Genomic DNA, 21031 nt, shown 5'->3' on the forward strand with positions numbered 1-21031 from the left:
GTGCCAGGGAGCCCTGCTGACTCCTTATGGGAAACACCTGCACGTCACCCCAGCACCAGAACTCAAATCACTGACCCTGTACCTCCACAAACACCAGGAGGGGAAGGAGGCAGCAGGCTCACATGCTCCTCCAAGCGCAGCTCCCAGCTTGCCTCCTCCTCCTCCTCCATGGACCAGCCTAAAGGCCTTTTCCTTCCACATAAAGACAGAGGAGGACAAGCACCTGTGAGCAAAACTGACACCCACTGGGCAGGAAATGAAAGCCAGCCCCCACCACCCATCACCTGGCAAACCCCCGCTATGCAGCTGGGGCAGCCAGCCAGCAAAGAGGGCAGCCCCCGGCCACAGAAGTATCCCACACACAGCCCGGGAGCTGGTGGGGAGCAGGACTCACAGCTCTCCGGTCAAAGTGGGGCTCTGGTTTGTTCGAGTCCCCTGAGCCCCATCTTTGGAAAAGGGGTAGAGACTCAAGAAGGTCTCTACAAGTCTGCAAGGCAGCTGGCAAAGAATCCAAGGTGCCTTGATCACCCTTGAAGGCTGACACTTAACTAACATCGCCGGCTTTGACGGAGTGAAGTGGAAGAGCTTATTTATAAAGAGAACCAATTCTGCCAATCGCAAGAAAGGGAATTAATTTAAAATTCAAGTTATGCAAATTAAAATAATCTGTACAAGCAGATTCCTCATTTGGCAGCTGTGGGGCTGGCTGCATGTTCTCCTTGCTGGCTCCATGACAGAATCATAGCCTCTCGTTTGCAAGAACCCATCAACTGAGCCTTTGCCCCGTCCTTGGTGGCACTATGTAATCACCTCAAGGGGGTGAGAGGCAGAAACAAATGGTATTGACCCTCGGGGAAAGCAGGGCTCTTCCGAACAGGGGCAAGGGTGAGTTGATTTGTCCTGGGGATGGAGAAGTTGGTCTGAATGTAAATGAGGATAATCACTGGAATTTTTCATCAGTGGATCTCAAAGTACTTTATAAAGGAGGTCAGTGTTATTATCCCCACTACACAGATTCAGAAACCGAGACACAGAGCAGGGCGGGGAGCTGCCCAGTGTCACCCAATCGGCCAGTGGTAGGGTCAGGAACCGAACCTGGCTCTCTCAGATCCAGTCCAGGGCTCTACCCACCAGCTCACACTGCAATTCAGCAACACAGATTCCAGCCGTGCACTTTCCTCCCATTTTGTGGAAAGCGAGACCAAGCCCAGGGTAGTTGCCGCTTCTTGTTAAAGAGCTTCCAACTGTCACTCCCCTGCAGAACGCCTGATGTCCCAGGCCATGCCAGGGGTCAGCCTAGAGGAAGACCATTGCCCCTTCTGGCCTTGGAATCCAGCAGTCGGTGTGGCTGCAATGCACCCAGTGCCTGGGATAAGCGCAGCTACTCTTGTACACAGTGGCTGCAAACTGTATTAGCCCCAGTGCTTGGTACCAACTGTTCCCTCTGTACTGACGGTACCTCCCCAATCGTTTCTCCACTCCACAGCTCATCCCCCAGCAGCACAGGTAGCCCCTACCCTGAGTCACCACGCCGTGCTCTATGTCACTTCCCAGAGACAGAAATAGGAGCAGCTGCATCAGGCGGCCAAGGCTGATTTTTTCAACACAAAAAGCAGGAAAGTCTCAGCAACTAAACACTAACCCCTGGATCGCAGTAGCCACGCTGAGAACGCAACCAAGAGTTGAGGGGAGACTTCCCTGAGAAGTCCCAAGCGTGGCATCCTGGGAACAGGAAAAGCACCTCCTGGCACCTCAAGTTTTTATTGTTCTGCAGAACAGATGGAGCTGAGCAGAGACATCACTGCACCTGCCCCCGAAATGAGCCACTGCTGAGGCAGGACGCAGGAGCTACTAACGTCTAACCGCAACCCTACAGAACCGGGAACAGAGAGCACAGCCCGCACCGTGGGCAGTCTGAGGGGCAACGACAGGTGGACGGGAGGCAATTGCTGAACCTTGATGGAGTTTGAGCCTCAAACCAGACGTAGTTATTTCTTCAGAATGCCTGAGAACATCACAGCCTCTCTCAGCTGTCAGGCTCTGCTTCCACTTCGAAAGGGGGCCCAGCAGCTGTATGTGCTCCAGCACCACGCTGGCTCCGGGCTGATGCAGGGCCTGCCTCGTGAATCACCAGCACCGTTTTCTACGGCTGGATTTCCTCAGAAGTGCCCCATTCAATGATGGGCAGAATGAGCCTGGTGTGCGCCTCAGGCCTCGGCGATCACAGCCCACGGTAACAGCCCTGTTGGATATGAAGTGATGAGAAAATAACTGGCAAAACTCTGCCATGCTCCTGGCTGGACAGCACCGATCAGCTCCGCTGGCTTGCCACACAGCTTTGAGGGCTGGGGCCTGTTTCCTTTGAAGCCCAAGGAAAGTCTCTCAGACGTCGGTGGGCAGGACTGAAGCCCAGATCAGAGTGCAGGGGCCAGAGGGGAGAATGGCCCTGAGAGCTAGAGGCGCTGGCACCCACGCTGTCCCACCAGACACGTGCACCAGCTCAGAGCACTTCCTGTTTGCCTGGTGCTGGGGAGCGTTTCTCGACCTTGACACAGACTGCCTGAGGGAGAAGAATCAGTCGGGGGAGGGGAGCAAGACTTTCACAAGCAGGCTTCCTGCAGATGATCACGGTAGCTCAGCAGGGGATCTCAATGAGCTTCACAATCTTTCACATATTTACCCTCACAATCCCTCTGGGGGCAAGGAGAGCACTATTCTCCCTGCTGTGCGGATGGGGGAACCAAGGCACAAAAAGGCTAAGTAATGTGCCCAAGGTCTCACAGCACAGTTGTGGCAGAGCCAGGGACTGATCCCAGGCCTCACATCCTGGACTAGCGAATCTCTACATCCGATGTACATTTCAATGGGAGTGAGGGATGCTCTGCACTTTTGAGCAACCAGCCTGCTTCTACAGGTGCCCGAGCATGGATTTATAGTAAAGTCTCTCTCGACAGTCTTCTTAAGACAAGAGGCACACACACAACCTCCACTCTCAAGGAAGCTCCCCGGGACGAGGACTAACACCGCTCCCAGGATGAGAAGAACACGCTTTGTTTCCAGAACAAGCAATCTGAGCTCATTTTAAAGAGAAAAAAATTCTTTCAGTGGGGAAAAAGCAGGCTCCAGACGGTGTAATAAAAGGAATGAATGCACTCGTGCTGTGTCTCGCTGCCTTAGAGCTCGGCCCGGCTGGGCTGGTGTGTTGCCTCTGGTTCACCACCACCTCCTGTGCTATGGGGCCAGCGCCATCCGGGAGACACAGGAAGGGACAGATGGCCAAGAGGGCGAGCACCTGCCACCTCGTTGGGAAGCACTCCAACGTTTTCACAATCAAGAGCCCTACCCACTTGTCCCAGGCCAGGAACAGCAAGACCCACAGCACAGAGGAGTCTCAGCACCAAGGACACTGGAAGCAGTTTGCGTCTCATCCCATGCCCCTACCCAGGCCCGTCACGCAGCCCTCCTGCACTTCCTGCACCGACTGCTCCGTTCTGGACAAACTGCTCTGACCCAGAAAAGCCTCCCTTGCTTCCACACCAGTCTCTTCCTCGTCACCGCTCCACTCCCCCTGCCCTGCGCACAAAGCCAGGGCTGAGAACATTTCAAGGACAGAGGAGTCAGTGGGGAAGAGAGATTCTGTTGCTCACCCCTCAGCAGAATGGTCTCCTTCTAAACAGGCCTTTACGAGTCCTGCTCAGGTCTCCTGGGCTGTTAATGCTGGTGCCCACAGCAGCTGGTTTGAGCTGGTTCCTACTTCTAAAAAAGCACACCCCAGCGACTTGGTTTACTGCTTCTGGCTCACAGCACCGGGGACTCCACACACACCTGCACAAAGTCACGGCAGGCTTTCCGCTTCTATCACCGTGCAGAGCAGCAGCAACCCACAGTTCACGCAGAATCGTCAACCCCTGAGATTCACACAAAATCACCTTTTACTGCCCATCCAGACAGGGGCCCACACAACGCAGCAGGGTCAAGGACACACAGCCAGGAGGGGAAAAGCCTCTGCTGGGATTTCCGGAACACCTCCAAGCCAGGGGTGATTACGAGCAGCACCCCGGAGACAAGGTTATAAAAGCAGTTCCCAAGTTCACCTCTGGAAGAACAGGAGCAAGAGCAGGTGTCACTGGACAGAGCCGCTTACCCTCTCGGCTGGAGGAGAAGGAAAGTTACTAACCCTCCTGCTGCAACCAGCCACTCTGGAAACCCCTGGGGTGGGGCCAAGAAAAGCCACACAAGGATCACAGGTGCAGAGCAGCACTCGGCTCACACCAGACACACAGCAAACCCCCTCCCGTCCCCACCTTCGTCCCCAGGCCCAAGCCAACTCTCACCTCCGCAGCATCAAGTTTCATGGCAGTGTCACCCGAGCCCCTCATTACAACCCCATAGCCAGTAATGAGGCAGGCAGGAGGCTGTATCGATGTCCATATTGGGTGTCTCTCGGCAAGAAATGGAGCCAGCCCATTAAACTTTAAACAGGAAACTTCCACTGGCCATCTCGCATCCTGGCTGGTGATGGGGCTGTGTCCTCTTTCAAACACGCTCAGAGGACTCGTTCCCAGGCAGAGCGCTACGCTCTGCCCCTGCCCTCCTGACGGGGATGGCTGCAGAGCAGCTGCCCCCAGGCAAAGCCAGCAGCAGAGCTAACGCAAGTGCGCTGGGGTTTGGTTTAGATGGTGGTGGGAGGGGCAGAAGCCAGTTGCCTTCTCTCTGTCGGTCCTGGTCGCTGACCGACAAAAGCAGACCCCGGCTGCCCACCCGAGAGCCCCCTTTTAGACGGGAGTCAGTAGCAACATTGACAAGATGGCCAGAGACGGGTCACATGCTAGCTCCACGCCTGCAACTGGCCAGTGCAACTCCCTCCTCTCTGGGCCATCCCACCTCCACGTAGCTCTGCCGATGAGCCACACAGCCCAACACGAGACCAGCCCTGGGCATGCACCTGTCTGCCAAGGTGCCTCTGGCCTGGCCTGCAGCACTGCCTCCTTCTCCCTTGGTCCGGCCTCCTACACCCATCAGTCAGGGCTTTTCACACCTCACCCCACCCCTGCTCTTCCAGTCCCTCTGCTCCTCGGTGCTAGGGCCACGCACCACTCTGATCACACACCCAGCGGTGCTGCCGTCTTCCTGGCATCGCCTCCTCCAGGCCTTTCTCACTTGCCAGCCCTGCTGCGACTCCAGGCCAGGAGCCTTTCTGCAGCAGAGACTCCCACAAGGCAAAGCGCATGGGGGGTGGGGGTGATGAGCCCACAAGCCCGTCTTCGCTTGAGGTGTGACAAAAGAAAACCAGGACTTGACAGGCAGCTTCCTGAGGCGGGTGACAAGATGGCCTGTCGGCGCTCGGCACTCCCAGCCCAGGCGGGAGCGCTCTGTGGTGAGACCGGCTCTGCGCAGCGGGCAGTCAGAAACCTGACAAACGAGAGACAGCGCGTTCCAGGCAGGGCGCCGCTGCCCACTGTCAGACCAGGCTGAGGAGCCAAACTAGCTCTCAAATGCTTTGCACAAAACCAAGCACGCAGCCAGTCGCTGCTTTCAGGTCACGCGATGGGAACTGAGGGGAGTGCGAGCCCGCCCCTCTCCCCCCCCAGCGGGTACTCACAAACTGTCTCCTGAGCTTGGTTTTGACGCGGTCGGCCTTTCTCTCGGCGGGGTGGAGAGAGCTGCTGAGCGAGCTCAGGTGGTTGTCCACAGACAAGCTTTTCCTCATGTAAAAGGAGCGCGTCCGGAAGTGGCTGAATGGGGCCTCGTCCATGGCAGTGCAGAGTGGGGGCTGCGGAGCGACATCCCCAGGAGGCTCCACACACTCATCTTCCAGCTGCCAGGCCTCCCCTGCAGGGAAGGAGACAGAAACCCGCCTCAGAAGGGAGCAGGAAGCCGCAAGACCTGGCGCTCCACACCACAGCTGACCCTCCCTCCCCAGGGTGCAGCACAGATGGGAGACACAGGAGCCACAGCTGCTCCAGGGGGAAGCTGTAGGAGGAAGACAACGTCAGGATTAATTCTACACCCACCCAACCTCCCAGACACAGGGGGATCCCAGCACAGTGCAGAGGGGGCTATGCAGGACCTAGGCGCTCCCTGACATCTCACTTGGAGTCAGGGGGCAGGGGCCTTGCCTCGGTTCTCCCTCTACCTTATCTGTTGCTGTACACCAGGTAACCAGCTCTGCGGGAGTCAGACGGGATCTGCAGGTGGTGCTCTGCAGAACACCACTTGCTCTGAGGCACCGAGGGACCAGAACAACAACAAGCCACTGCCTGATTAGAGATGGGAAAAACAGGCCATTCTCTAACCCACCAACAGGCAGTGGAGGACTGTTCCCTGCAGCCAGTTCCTAAGGGCTTTGTGCATGGTACTCCTGGCTGACAGCAAGGAGCAGAAATGTGGTCGTGTGGCTAAGACACTACGCTGAGACGGGAGACCGGGCTCTGACTGTGACACCTTGGCACGTCACTTAGCCTCCCTGTGCCTCAGACCACAGCAGAGAGACAAGGTGGGGGATGTGAAATCTTTTAGTGGACCAACTTCTCTTGGTGAGAGAGAGAAGCTTTTGGATCACACAGAACAAGACACTCGGGCCATCAGAGCACAATGCAAGGTGGTACAAACGCTGAGCACAAGTAGTCAGCACTTGTTCTAAGAGGCCATGCAAGGTGCCCTGCAGCCATCATCCACAAAGAAGGCGTTAATCCAGGAGCCTGCAGCTTTTTCAAGCAGAGCGCTGAAATTTGATCTTTTGACCTCTGCGTTCGGTCAGAGCGCTGGTGATACTTTTTAAAGTCGCTAATAATCTTACTTACAACAGCTTCATTAAGAAACACATTCAGAGGCCGAGCTTTACCATTTAAGTGGTGGTTGGACACATTAGCTGGTCATTTGTTAATCCACAGGCGGCTTTGGCGTTGAGCGAGCTCCCGGCTGCATGGGAAGGAGAGGCAGAGGTGCGGATGAAAACTGGCTCCTGTGCCACTCTTGACACCTGGGCGGGGCGGTTGCTGGCCCCAGGTTAGTGGGTTACAGATTGTGGTAATAAACCAGCAATCTACCCTCTCCGCTCAGCCCGTGATTTTTAGAGTCTAGCAGAGTAATTAATTTAACTACTTATGCCAAACAATCCATTCCACCTTGCACTGTGCTATGATGCTGCGAGTGCATTTCCCAGACCTGAAGACGGGCTCGGTGTGGCTGGAACATCTGTGCAAGAGGGGAGATAGCGAAAGACAGAAAGCGTGCCATAAAGGGAAGAAAAGATATAACAAAAGACAATGGTCAATGCCTGCATAAGAATCACCACTGCAGTGCTGTAAGCAGCCTGGCTATCACGAGTATTTTCTTGCCAATTTTGATTTTTTAATCTTGGCAAACAGTGATGTTTCTCTGCCTCCCATCCCCTCTGTTTGCTCAATTCCAATACAAATTAAGTCATCGATCATTAGGCATTAACTCCAAACAGAAGCTTGGCAGAATTCTTCCCCATCAGAAATTCTCTCCTCCTGCTCTCAAGATAATTCATATTCCCCCTATTGGCGACGGCAAAGCCTGAGCCCAATGGTGCTCTTACCCTTATAAAGGCCAGGGCAAGGGCCAAACTGCTTGGAAGTCTAACAGAAGTTGAGACCCTGAGAGGAAACCCAGACGCAGAGAGACCAATACAGAGCCCCTATGTTCACCAGGCTCTGGGAGTTTTATATGAAACTACCACAGCTTGAGGGAGGCAATCTATACTGCCTAAAATCCACAGCTGCCCAGGGCGGCGCCCCTGGTGAAAAGCACGCCTGAGCCCTACGCCCCGAGTCTTGCTTTAAGCAGAAAGACAGTGCAGAGCTCCGTCACTGAACCGGAGCACACAGCCAGAAGAACGGATGTTTGTGAAGAGGAGGAGAAGGTAAAATATTAACACCAAAACAAGCCACACTCCATTTTTACCCCCATTTTAAATTTAATAAGCTACTGCTACTCTGTTCCAAATGTCAACTCACACTACACAGGAACGTCTGTTTGAAAGCTGTGATTATTCAGCGCAGAAACACATCAATCCAAGCTCAGATTCAGACTGCAACTGGATGATAACATTGTTTGAGGAGAGATGCGGGATGTGGCACAGCAGAACAATTGAGCAGAGGATGCAAAAGGGGTGGGGGAATCTCCTTTTTTACAGTGCTCACCATGGGAGCCACACACAAAGAGGAGAGGTAGCCTGGGCCACCCTGCACTGCTCCCTGGCCTTTGCAAAGCGGGACCGGGAGGCCAGGAGCACGGTAGGGCAGGTGACACAGAGCTGTCAGGCACAATCTGCCTGCCCTCCGCATCACCTGCCCCAGCCCCTGGGAGCCACACTCCTTGCCCCTGGAGGAGGTCACAGCACACCCTGCTGTTCAATTCCTTTGCCCCCAGGCAGCTCTGCCCTGGCTGCTTCTCCAATGTAGAGCCAATGAATCTGGTTATCAACAGCCGCGGGGGAGTTCAGGGACAACAGCGGTGCTGTAAAGACCAAAGGGAGGTGTCAAGAATTGTCCCCATTCCAGGGCAGCTTTTCTGTGCCCAAGTTCCAAAGAGCAGGGGAATGGGATCTGATGGCTTGGGTTTGCTGGGACCTGATCAGGGGCTCATTTACACCACTCTGACATCGATTTTTCTCCACTTGGCCTTTGCCGCAGGCCCTGTCCCAGAGCAGCCTTGGGATGGAACTGCAACTTCCCCCGCTCCCCGGTTCCCCTCTTCCTCCAGGGGGAAGAGGCCTGTGTCACCTTTTCATCTGAGTAAAGGTGATTTCCCCACCCAGCCAAGGGTTCACCACTCAGACGCACACAAACCAGACCTCCAGCCTCTCCTCCTCCCCAGTCCTCCAGCCAAGATGCGGACACACAGCAGATGGGAATGGAAGGCCTTACTCTGCGATCCCCCTGAGCTCAGCCACGTTGCTCCTGGTTTACACTAGTGTAAGTGAATCAGGACCTGGATAGCTGGAACAGGACAGAGACGGTCAGTGAACTCATCAGGTGTAAGAACCACAGCCCATGACTACACTGTGCCATGATGCTGATGGGGGTGAGAGTCAGTGGAAGACTGCAGAGCGTACCAGAACGCCGTGCTCTAGCTGCACTCGCTGTGTGCACACTGCTATGGGAACTAATGGTGCTTCATTCACATTAACATCATCCAGTTAAAAAGAACCGTACGAGTGCAAACAAGGCCCCTTTTCGTTCATCCAGCAGGGTCCTCACGCTGCAGGTGGAACACCCCTTTTTGGTGCCCTCTGCAATTCACATCCCCGTTCTCTGCCCCGTGGCACAGCACAGACAAGCTCACGGGTTTACTGAGGCAAACCCACAGGCTCCACACCTGGACAGGTGCGTCCACCTTCCCTCTCTTCACACCGCGGCAATTCACGCAAAGAGCCTTGCAGGACTAGAACCTCTAGAAGAGCAAGCTCCCAGCAGGACTTGACACGAACACCCACTGCAAAAGCAGCCCTTCAATGGGGAGAAGAGGCTAGCAGTCAAAACCCTGCCATACACCTGCACTTTTCCCCCCAACACCAGCATCGTCAGTTTGACAACGGACAGAACTTTCAAAGGGCTGGGGGTGGGAGCAGGAGACGTGCACAGTCACTGATGTTTGCTCCAGCTTCTTCCGAACATCACGAAGTTGGGGCATGGGCAGGTATGTGGGGAAAGAGGAGAGTGAGGACACAGAAAGCAACGGAATGGTTCTCAGATGATTTATCCATTCCGCGCGTTGACACTCAGCTGGTACAGGCAAAGTCCTACCCCGTCTCACCACTTAGTTTCATCACACGGGCACCAAGGGTAACAGGAGCTGGAGCAAAGGGGCCTCATCTCTCATCACGCAGCCTCTGGTGACAGCCCACGGCACGTACTCCTCCGCTGCCCTGGGCTCTTCCACACCAGGGAGCGAGGCCTTCCCTGGAGATCAGGCCGTGAGAGACAGACCTGACAAGCTGGTTGGACGGATGAGACCTGCAGTGCTCAAGTTGGAGACATCATGTTCAGTCCATTTTGCACAAAACACAAGACTCAGGCCCATGTAAAGGTCCTTAAAGGCCGTGCAATCCCTGCAAATAGTGGGGAGGTAACGCTGGCGGCCTGCACAAATCACAGCCCAGACAGTTATAAATCTACCCCACCAAATTCCCCTGGTGCTGTCCTTTGGACACAATGGGCCACAGCTTCAAATGAGCTTAGCTCCAACTTCAGCCGTCTCCACTTCCAGCTTGGCAGAGGTAAACGTGATAGCTGTCATCAAGCTAGCACACTGACCAGAGCAGCGTGGTGCGGGGGCCTCGTGGAGCTCCTCTGAGACTCTTGGTACATATTAGGGTGGCTGGACTCTCCCGCCACAGCTGCAATGTTATTTGCAGCTTGTCCATCTACCGATCCAGAAACATCCTCCCCAGCTCCACCACAGACCCACCCTGAGGCGCCGAAGCACGTGGGCAGAGCTCAGCCCAACGCGAGCCCAGCGTGGAATGGGAGGAGGCAGGGGAAGCGCCAGGGATGGGGACAGCCCCCTCCCATGGCAAGGCAGAGCGCCCATAGAGACTGGAAGCAAAAGTCCATCTGGAGATGTGGCACGGAGGGCGTTCGGGGTTAGACACAACACAGAGGCAGGGCAGGGCTGGCAGGGTTTAGAGATCACCCCCTCCCTGGCAGAACCAAGGAAAGACAAGACCCGACTCAGTTTCCTGCCAAGAGGCAGAGACAACAAGGCAGCCGGGGTAGGGGACTCACTCCCCAGACGCAGGCAGGCTGCCGGGGTGTGAAATCTTACAGAGGGCTGCAGAATGCGATGCCAGGGCGATAATCTTTTGGATGAGGCTGGAGTTGCCACAACCCCCTGTCCTAACAGCAACTGTTTGCCCAGGTCTGCATCCTGTTACCTGCCAGTCTTCACGGCCATGAGGAATTTCCCAGCTGGCGCAACAGCCAGGGAAGAGAACACGGCTCTGTCAAGGCTTCCCAGGATAAACAGGGGCGGTGGGGGAGAGTGCGCCCAGCACTTGGCAGGGCTCCCTCCCACTCTCACCTCCCGGGCTGAAGCTTTACAAGTTAAGGGAAAGGAAGGTGAACCAAGCTGCATCCATAAAAAGCCCAAAGCCAGCTCAGCCGGAAAGTCGTCTGCCTCACATGTGACGCTAAAACAGGAAGCTGCTTTTCAGCAATGGGGAGACTCGTCTGCCAGTTCTCTGCACTGAGACAACTCTGCAGATCTGTCTGGCTTCACTCTTGGTTTACCTGGTCAGAACCAGGCGTCCCCCTCCATTTTCCCACTGGGAGGCATCCTGCAGGGCCAAGACCTTCCTATGGAGCCAGTCCCTTCCTTCAGTCCAGGCCCTGACTCCAAAAGCAAGCTGTAAAAAGGCAACAGCGACGCTGCCCTACCTGCAGGGTGCCATACTGTGTGGTTCAGTTCCGTGCCTTAGCGTGTACAGAGTGCTCTGATAACGGTGGATAAAAGGAGCCCTAAGGGCACATTTATTAACGGCTAACCTTGCCAAACTGCAGTGCAGGCTGGAGCTGGTTCCATATTAGCGAGCAGAGAATCCAGTCACCACAAAGGGAAGTTTCTCTCTCTCTCTCTTTTTTTTTTCCCCCTCATCGCTCTTGCACCTTTCTGGGTTCAGTCGGTGCCTAATTAGCCGTTTCCCACTGGGACCTGACCAGAACACTACAGCACTCAATAACGCACTGATTTGCTGGAGAGGTGCCTCTCTGATCTATTTGTGTATGAAAGCCCACGCACTGCCCGTCAGTGCACAGAGCGACCTGACTCACCACGGCCCTGTATGATCTGTTCCCTTTTATTCCTCCCTCGGGGCTGGAGTTCCACATGTGGTGCAGTGGCTGCTTCGATGAGGTTTGGTTTAAGTTTGCAGGGCTACGCCACGCTGCTCTGCGTTGATGGCAGCAGCGGAAGGTGGAAGAAGAGCACCTGGCAGTTTGAGGGAAGGTGGTGAGGTTTGTACCTGTGAGTTGTCCCATAGCCTCAGACTGGCTGCCAAGAAGGCTCTGACAGCTCTACCTCGTGGTAGTGCCACTAGAGCTGACACGAAGGTGTCGACCCAGGACCACACCCTGGAGTTTTAGAGGCTCTGCACATATCCTGGGAGCAGGCACTGTGGCGTTCAAAGATAAAATCTGTGCACAAATGACTCCTAGCAGATGCTTCAGTTGCCTCCCAGCAGTCTGCTCAACAAAGGCCATTAATCCAGCTAAGCCTCAAGTCTGTGTGTGTGAACACACACCAGTTGGTGACCGATGAAAGCCCAAGGCCTGGCAGCACACCGTCAACGACTCACAGTTCCAGTCAGTTCATAAGCTAGTGTATTGCCCACCTGGGGGTCCCCCTGACCTCTTGAGGGTCACTCCTCAGCATCAACCCTTGTCTGAGGAGATAGTAGCCTGTATCTTCCTACAGGCATGGCCATCGCAGGGTGAACTTGCAGATGGGAGGGGCTGAGAAGACGACTCAAGTGCTCACGACAGAAGTCAGTATGAGAGGATAGCATGAGGAGCCCGAGTTTCTGTATACTTGGGCAGAGCAAAGGAATGATGTTATTTGTGAGCTTCTTTTTTGCACACACGAGAAGTCATCCAGTGGCACCTTACAGACTAACACAAATTTTGGAGCAGAAGCTTTCGTGGGCAAAGACCCGCTGCCTCAGATGCACGAAGCGGGTCTTTGACGCTGCAAAATATCTGTTAGTCTATAAGGTGCCGCAGGACTTCTGGTTGTTTCTGAAGACACAGACTAACACAGCTGCCTCTCTGATGTTTGCACACAACTATCTAGGGAAATGGCCATGCCAGCGAGAAAGCCACAGAGTTCAGAGCATACACACTGAACCAAGGCTTGAGGGAATATTGCACTGTGCAGTTTGCAAAAAGCTGGTAACAGGGGTTAGCTACTCTAGACTGACAAGCCTGCTGGGTTACCCTCGCCTGCGCTAGCGCTGGACTGGGATGCTGAAAGAGCAAGGCCTTGTCTACAGCGAAGACTTTATCAAACTCTCCCATCACCATAGTGGCCCCAGCGCAATTCCACCAGCATTAGCAAGGGGGGAACTGCTGAAGTACACTAAGTACCACGAGAGCCGCCGGATCTGCGTGGGGTTAAACACCGCAGCAGCCGCCACCTGCTGGGGCTCCCATTGCCACCAGCACTGGATGGAACTGCCTCAGGATAAGCTCCACAGTGAGAGAACAGGGCAAAACCCACGGGGGAGACAAAGGCCAAGGGGCAGTTCAAACCTGGCAGACGCTTGCGACAGCAAATTCTCTAGTGCCGCCCCAGTTTAGGACGGATGGGAGAGGCTTGTGTCTCTGCCCAGCCTGCTGACAGGGCTGCTGATTAGCTCCAGCCTCGGCGATGCCTGCTGTGCTGTCAGATATTAGTCCCGTAGGAATGGGACTGGCACCCAGGTCACACTGTAAGGCCAAGGACTCGTCAGATGATGGCTTCTGCTTTGGCCCCGTCTGACCCACACTGCAGCTGAGTGGCAAAAGGCTCCATATACCCCATTAATTACCAAGTCACTGAGCCTCCTCGTTTGGTTTTCAGACCTCAGGGTGTTTCTACCACCTCCACGGCAAGGGGAGGGGAAGTTGTCTGCAGAGGTCGAAAAGACCAGACAGCGCAATAAGGGTGACTGTGATTTTCAGTGTGGATAAATCCCAGGCTGGCTGGCTTCTCAGAGAGGCTTCTCTGGCGGGGTTCAGGCAGAAAGTTTGTTAGGCGTCTAAAACCCTCTACCCATGACAAGACACGCAGGAAATACTGACCCACTGACATTTATTGAAACTCACCGGCAGAGGGCACTGTGCACCCTTTCCGACAGTCTGAGGCAGAGTGGTTCTTATACTGCTTCTGCTCTGGCATCTCCTCCCGGTACAATTTTGCACCCAAGAGAGGAAGTCTGCTGAGCACAGGGGACTGAGGAATGCTGGGGAGGGTCCGGGACTTTCCCAGGAGAGGCCTCTGAAGTTTTCTATCCAGCGATCTGTAAAACAAATGAGGACATAAAACCCACGTGTACCGACGTTTCAGCAGGTGAGCAGAGTCACATCACTTCTCAGCTGGATACTCCAGCGCAACACGTCAGTGCCTCTGATGCTGACAATCGCCAGGTGTGTGTGTCCCCCACCCTCCCCTGCCCTGGTTCAGCTCCACAGGGATGTCATTGATATCTTAGCCAACTACCTATCCTGCTTCCACTCCCCACCAGAGGGTTTTAATTAAAGGCTGTAACTTGTGAGGTCAGTCCCAATTCACATGAAGAGAAATAGTGGTTATGTATTCTAGCACATATCATCTTCCCACCCCCACACCAATTTACAGGATAATCAAAACTGACCAAACACATTAACGTAAAATGAGATTAGAGATGAGGGAACTGCTTGGGGGTGAAAGACTCACGCAAAGCCAGCCTCTGAAATCTCAGACACACCCAAACAATTTTTGGAGGCTGAAACACGTGGCTTGCTTTAACTATCTCCCCCACATCGCTAAATCACCTTGTTTCATCAATAACAAGTGTCTCATGGGAGAGAGTTCCTAGCCTAATCAACGCCAGAATTCCTCAAAAAACTCACCAAAAGACTCTAGATACCACCCCACCACGCAAAATACCCATAAAAATTTCAGATGGGCATCCCCTTGGGTGCGTATTCTTACTCAGACAAAAGCTGCCGACCCACCAAGGTTTGCCCATCACTCACCTCTACGCATTTTTTTTTCTTTTTGCAAATGGAAGTGCAGTCCCCGATTTGTGCTGGCGTTCAATTTAATGTATGGGCAAACACCGCCACGAAGAGAGCTGCGGGATACTGATTTATCAGGCGCTGGGAGTACAGCACCAGGCACAGGTAGCACTGAGCCTGGTCTGGAGTCAAGGAAAGTCTTTTCATTGACTTCATGGGCTTTGAGGTGCTACTGCACCAGTCTTTTCCTGGAGAGGGCAGAGTGCAAATGAGGCTGAGAAGAAAAGTGAAATTAACTCAAACTGCCTGCAGCTCCCAGTGCCTGTTTGTCTGTCTCACGAAACTACCACTGCTGACTCTGCAATAGAGATGCCGCCAGCTTTCGGGGACAGCTGAGGTGCAGAGATGAAGCCACTGACTGGAGAGCAGCAGCCTGCCCCATCTAAGCAGCACACCGAAAAGTAACGCGGTCAGAAAGGCCGAGGGTTTATTCCACATTTTCTGTTGTGAAACCCTCTCTCTCTGTAGCACACTTTGCTGCTACAAATGGGGTGCAGAGCAACTTGCTCCTGTGCTAAACGAACAGTTCTGCCCCGCTGCTCTCAATCTGGAAACTTCCAATAGTTTTGCATCTACATGTCGGTGCTTTCAAACGCACCGGTTTGTGGGTCAGGATTGCAAGACAGAGAGACGTCAGCGTTTCAGATGCTCACAGATGGGTGTGCCCAGAACCGCCCCAGAAGATGAATTACCACTTTGGATGGGGCGGGGGGTAATTCCCACCCTTGAGGAGCAGTTTTCATGTGCCCAGCTGCAGGCAATCAGTTATGTGGCAGGAAAGGAAGAACAAAGGTTACATTCCGCAACCAGAGACTCACTTTTGTATCAAATCTGGACAACAACGTGAAATTTGAGGGAACACCCTGTTTTGTGGGCTCACCATCTTCATACAGACCTGCCGTCCTTACCAGTAACAGTCACTTCACGCAACATGGTACTAGCGAATCACCGCTATGCAGTGCAAGCTAGGCTGCTGTGGGCTACCTGCCATGCCACATCCCATTAACGAAGAGCCCTAACGAGGGTGCAAAGTACAAGTAGAGAAGCCAGAATCAACTCTCCTGTGGCCCACAAGTAGCTGCTTCTTGGCTCTTGGGCGGAAGGAAGAGCACGCAATCAAGGCTTGACAAAGGCAGAAAAATTCCTCAGCCTGAAGGTGGGAAATTAGCCAGGAGCCCAGTGGCAACGGCTTCAACGTCAGCTACTGAACAAGCACAAGATGCAGCAACCGGGGAGCCAATGCAGCACTAAACGAACAGATCACAAGCTACAACAGGGAGCAGAAGTAGCTTATGAGCCCACTGGCCGCACAGTGAGAGCCCAGAAAAAAGGGAGACGAGGAAGGAAGGCTGAGCCACCTCTCTCCCCAACAGCATCACCTCCCTTTTCTTCTCGCAGACCAACGTTTCTCCAGCTGCTCTGCTTGTTCCTGATCAGCCCCACACACAGCCAAAATCCACGGCTCTCCTCTTTGGGGGTGGGGAGCGCACGACTGTAACTATACAGCTGGGGGCTAAAGGCTCTCTGGAACCCCCGCTAGAGGGCTGTCAGGAGGGCTGCGTAACCTCCACATTCAAAACAGGCAAACTACCCAGTCCCACCCGGTCACCCTTCAAAAGCTAAACAATGGTCCTCCTCCGACAACGGCCCCCAGACCTGCTCCCCGTACATACTCAGGGTCAGGGCAAAATCCGAGTCGGACCGTGGGCTAAGGCTGCCAGCATTTAATCAAGAGGAACAAACTCTGCGCCGAGCAGACAACGAGGTGCGCCGACTCCAGCAAAGGCAGCATGTATCACCAGGAACGCACGCCAGCAGGGACACACACAGGTGGAGCCCCCCCACCTTCCAAGGGGAGTTTGCAGGTTCATGGCTGCCACCACTGCAGTCGGGAGGCGTAAGGTAGATCAAAGCTAGCTCAGTACACCTACACGTGCTGCAATCACACCTCGCGACGCGCACTGCACGTTAGGCAAACAAGGCCAGAGGCTCGGTCCAAAGAACTCTTCTTGTCTTACAGAAGTGGAGGCTCTGGTCTAAAACCCTTTCACTTGGAAAGGGATCCAAGCTGGAAAGTGAAACAGAACAATCACAACACTGCACGCTGCCACGTGCAGAACAGCACTGTTACAGAGAACGCAGCTTCCAAAACTGGCAGCCACCCTGGGGATCTGCACACATCCAGCCCTGCATCTGGGCAGCAGCCCCCAGGATCTCAGGGGAGCAGACAACGCACCATTGGTTCTGGGAACCAGGCAGGAGGACCCTGAGCTTTGTTTGGGGGATTTACTTATTCACCGCACGTTCTGTAGGCACCATCGGAACCTGGTCTTCTCGAGAGGAAGACTTTCTCCCACAACTGCACAACCAGGAATAAGAGAAGGGGAGGGTAAAATAGGATAGAAGGTTACTCTTAGCTAACAGAAGGTTGGGCCAGATCCAAAGAAATTGTGAGCCCCTCCTTATAAGGTGCTAAGTGCCTTCCACTTTTCTTGATGCGAGTGAGTGCTAAACTCAGTCAGCAATCTGCGGGATTGGCTCTATCCCTTGTGCGCACACATCTCTCCATGGGAATGGCCTTCCTGCTAACTCAGGCTTCTGACTTTCCTCTCATCTTGCACTAAAGTCACTGTGCCAAGACGAACAGAGAGGGAAAGAAAAAAAACAAAACAAAACCTCCCTGTTACCCAGGGAAAAAAATCCATTCAGCATTTGCAAAAATATAGCAGACAGCCAAAAAAAAAAAAAAGAGGGGGGGGGGGGCAGCTGTGCAACAGACCCCAAAAAGCTCTGCATCAATTTTGGTGATTTCCCAAGACAGCACTTTGTACTTTATCATCTTCACACACACCCCTCCCGCCCCAAAGACCCCCAAACACGAGCAGTCAAAAGAGATGAAATGTTAAAGATGCCAGTTTGCTCACAGAGGGGAAGGGAGCCACCTGCTAGCCACACTGCCAGTTCTCAGCTTCTCATATTAAACTCACAGGCAAGCTGTCAGCTCCCATCTTCTCTCCTTCTTTTGGCCTCTGTCTGAGTTCACTCCCAGCAGAACGAATCGGGAAGGAATGGCGTTGCACCACAATGAGACGGGTGTGAGAGGAGAACGAGGCCTTTCCTCGAGGGATGTGAATGGGGAGCAGCTGCCTGTATAGGTATGTCTGCCCCCAAGTGCACAAAAGGTTAGCTAACGGGTGGAACCCTGAGCTGCTGGGTCTTCATGGTTATTTTAACCAAGTTTGAAACACCCCTGGGAAATCTGTGGCTTTGCTCGTGTGGCTTCTGGCCAGCCTGTAGGGCTGGCAGAGGTACTTTTGTGGCTGGCTTGACTTGCCTGAGTGAAAAGGAAATCCCAGCCAGGGCTGTAAGTGGCTCAGATTTAAGCAATTCTTCGCTGAATGGATTTCCTTAGCCATGCCCAGAAACCCTCAACCACCCGACCCCATCTGGGCTGACCCCATCCTAACAGTCACATAAATGTACCACAATGCCCTTGGAAACACCCCCAAGTCTCCAGTCAGAGCCCTTGGAACTGTTGGCCACACTGGCACAGCCAGCCACCCAGGAGCCGCCAGATTAACAGGCCACACAACTGACCTTGATGCTGCATTTCCCTCCCTGCCCACATCCTGCTGTGTCTTGCTGAAACCCCCTTATTAATAATTCCAGCTCCTCTGCACCCTTCCTGTGCAGGCTGCCTGAGCAGAGGCAATGACGTCACACTCCACTTCCAGCAAAGCTGCTATGACAAAGCGACAAGCTTCAGAGTGCTCACAACATGGAGTGCCTGGCAAACCTCTCCACTGGGCCACAGCCGTGACCGCTCCTCAGCGGGCTCTTGGCTTTCACATCGCACTGACCGGAAAGCCTCTTTCAAAGCTAACCGATCAGCTGAACAAACATTCATGACACTAATCGGTTTAAAAGTTGTTCCTTCCGACTCGCTCTCCAGACTGGTGCAGCTTCCAGTGCAGCAGGCCAGCGTCCTGCAGGACCCGCACCAACCACAAGCAAGGGGGATCATTCATGTTCCTCTCTGGAGCTAAGCTAAGACTTTCATTCATGTCGGACACTGATTAACAAGGGCACAGCATTACTACCTATTACCTCCACATGCTCTGCCCTGTGGCGCTTAAGGGCCAGGGAGATTGGGAGAGCCAGCTGGATGCATCAGGCATTGGCTGCCCACTGCCAGAAGCCCCACCACTTTGGCACACCCGATCCTAAGACAATCCCCTGATGGATGGGAGAGCAGCAAAAGTTGGTCCTCCAGCAGCTAGAAGGATGGAGCACCAGAGAAGGCCACGACCAGAGATAAACGGTTGGATGCTTTTACTAGAGGCCAGGTCTGGGTGACACCAAGACAGACGAAGGATCTCCTCCTGCTTTAACCCAAGAAACCGGCCCAGTCGGGGTGGAGGGGGGCGGAAACAGGACTGTGAGAACACTGCCCTTGGGTCTCCGTGACAGACTTGTGGTTTTATTACCGTACTGGCCAGATCTGGCCAGGCCAGAGAACTACGTGACAGAGGCAGCAGCAGACCACCATGGAACCAAAAAACGAGAGGAGGCCAGAATCCCAGAAATGCTGAGTCTCTCTCTCTCTCTCTCTCACACACACACACACAGCTCGTCTCCCAGCACCAGGCAAGCGAGCTAAATCCGCAGAGTTCAGGTCTGTCCTCGAGGGGTGCCGTCACAGCCTGGGCCTAGCGCACGCGCCTGGAGAGAGGGCAACAGGCCTGGAAGCAGGAAGAGAACCGCAGCAGAAGGAACTGAAGGGGCAGTGAAACCGGCAGCACACAGGGACGGGAAACACTAACAACAAGATCTGAAACAAGCCAAAGGAAGGGTGCAGGGCCGCGAGGATGGGCACAGACGTTCCAGTGAGACACGAGGGGAGGGCCGCCTAAGGAGGGGTTCAGCGAGCAGGGACCTGCTCCCTTCACAACACAGGCTGGGGCTTTGCAAAGGAGCCAAAGGGAGCTGGGTGCCCAATCCTCTTGTTGATGGGATTTGGACACCCGACTCCAGCTCCTTTGGAAATTCCAGCCCTATGCTTACACTGTGAGCACATACTCAGAGGTGCTAAGACTCTTCTCCGCATAGTCCTTCTAGGTGTATCAGCTGCAAGCTCGGTGGGGGCCGGGGAGGATCTCAGAACACTCATTCCAGCCTTCTCTCACCACGGGCAGGACTAGCGTTACAAAGCATTTTTATTCACACGCAAGACTGTCCACTATCTTTCAAAACACCCAGACAGACAACAAATGAATGCTCCACTGTACTGAACAGCTGACCTCTACCACTCCTGCGGGATACGACTCCATTTCTCATCATCCTGACAAGCCAGCATAGCAGATCTTAAAAGCACATGATTCTGATTACAAGCATAAGTGCTGGGAAGCATGGTAAAAATATAACAAGTCGCATGCCCAAGGTACAATGGCCCACACAGAATCACTGACAGATTGCTGAAATGTATCACAGACACTTATTAACACAGGGAACTGGGATATTTTTATGTGTCAAATGTAATGCTGAGGCTTTGATGGGGAAGCTAGAGAATCAATCACCATTTAACTATATGTCAGTCTATTAGACAGAGGTATTATGTAGCAATTTTTTATGCGCTAACAAATGTTGGCAGCATTTTAATCCTGGGGCCGGGGGGAGGTGGTGAAGTAAACATGTGCAGAGTGATCTAACCTAGCAGTAACGGACAGCGAGTCTGCAAAACGCCAAATAATTTCCCATGTTCAGTCGCCTCCAGCCACCCCGCGTGAGAGCCCAGATTTGCGGTGGTGTGCCGTGCTGGAGGCCATATGGGCCAGCGGCTGAGGCACTGCACTAGGAGGCAGGACACCCACACTGCACTGCTCCCAGTGCTGCCACTAACCTTCAGCATAACCTCGGCCATGTCATTTTGCTCACCCGTGCCTGTTTCTCCACCCACCTTTTACAAGTCTTGCCTTAGAAAACTGCCTGCAAACTTCTGAGGGCTGGGACACCGTCTCCTTACATCCAAGTGCTTGCAGCTCGAGGAGACAGACCCACTCTGGCTTTACGGTAGCTAACTCTGGTACTAGCAGCAGTGACGCTACAGCACAGGTTAGCTTGGATTGCTAGGCAGGTTAGGACAGCCCAGATTGCAGCATGCACTGTGGCGGTGTTATCATGCAGCTGCCCGCACTAGCGACTTTGGTTTTATCTACTGAGCTGCAGTCTCACCTCATAAACAGGACCAC

General features: G+C 53.9%; 1 protein-coding gene across 2 annotated transcripts in view; it reads right to left on the minus strand.

The window, feature by feature from the left end:
- The window catches only part of LOC142021595 (ankyrin repeat and fibronectin type-III domain-containing protein 1-like), a 395272-nt gene that overhangs the window by 260826 nt on the left and 113415 nt on the right, over positions 1–21031 (minus strand). For both annotated transcript variants that reach the window (XM_075010621.1, XM_075010622.1), the window contains 2 exons: positions 13830–14023; positions 5603–5832 (listed from right to left, as the gene is read on the minus strand). In XM_075010621.1, the coding sequence (XP_074866722.1) occupies positions 5603–5832; positions 13830–14023 (424 nt within the window). The remainder of the gene's footprint in view (positions 1–5602; positions 5833–13829; positions 14024–21031) is intronic.

This window comes from Carettochelys insculpta, chromosome 16 (assembly GCF_033958435.1).
Source record: "Carettochelys insculpta isolate YL-2023 chromosome 16, ASM3395843v1, whole genome shotgun sequence".
NCBI lineage: Eukaryota > Metazoa > Chordata > Testudines > Carettochelyidae > Carettochelys > Carettochelys insculpta.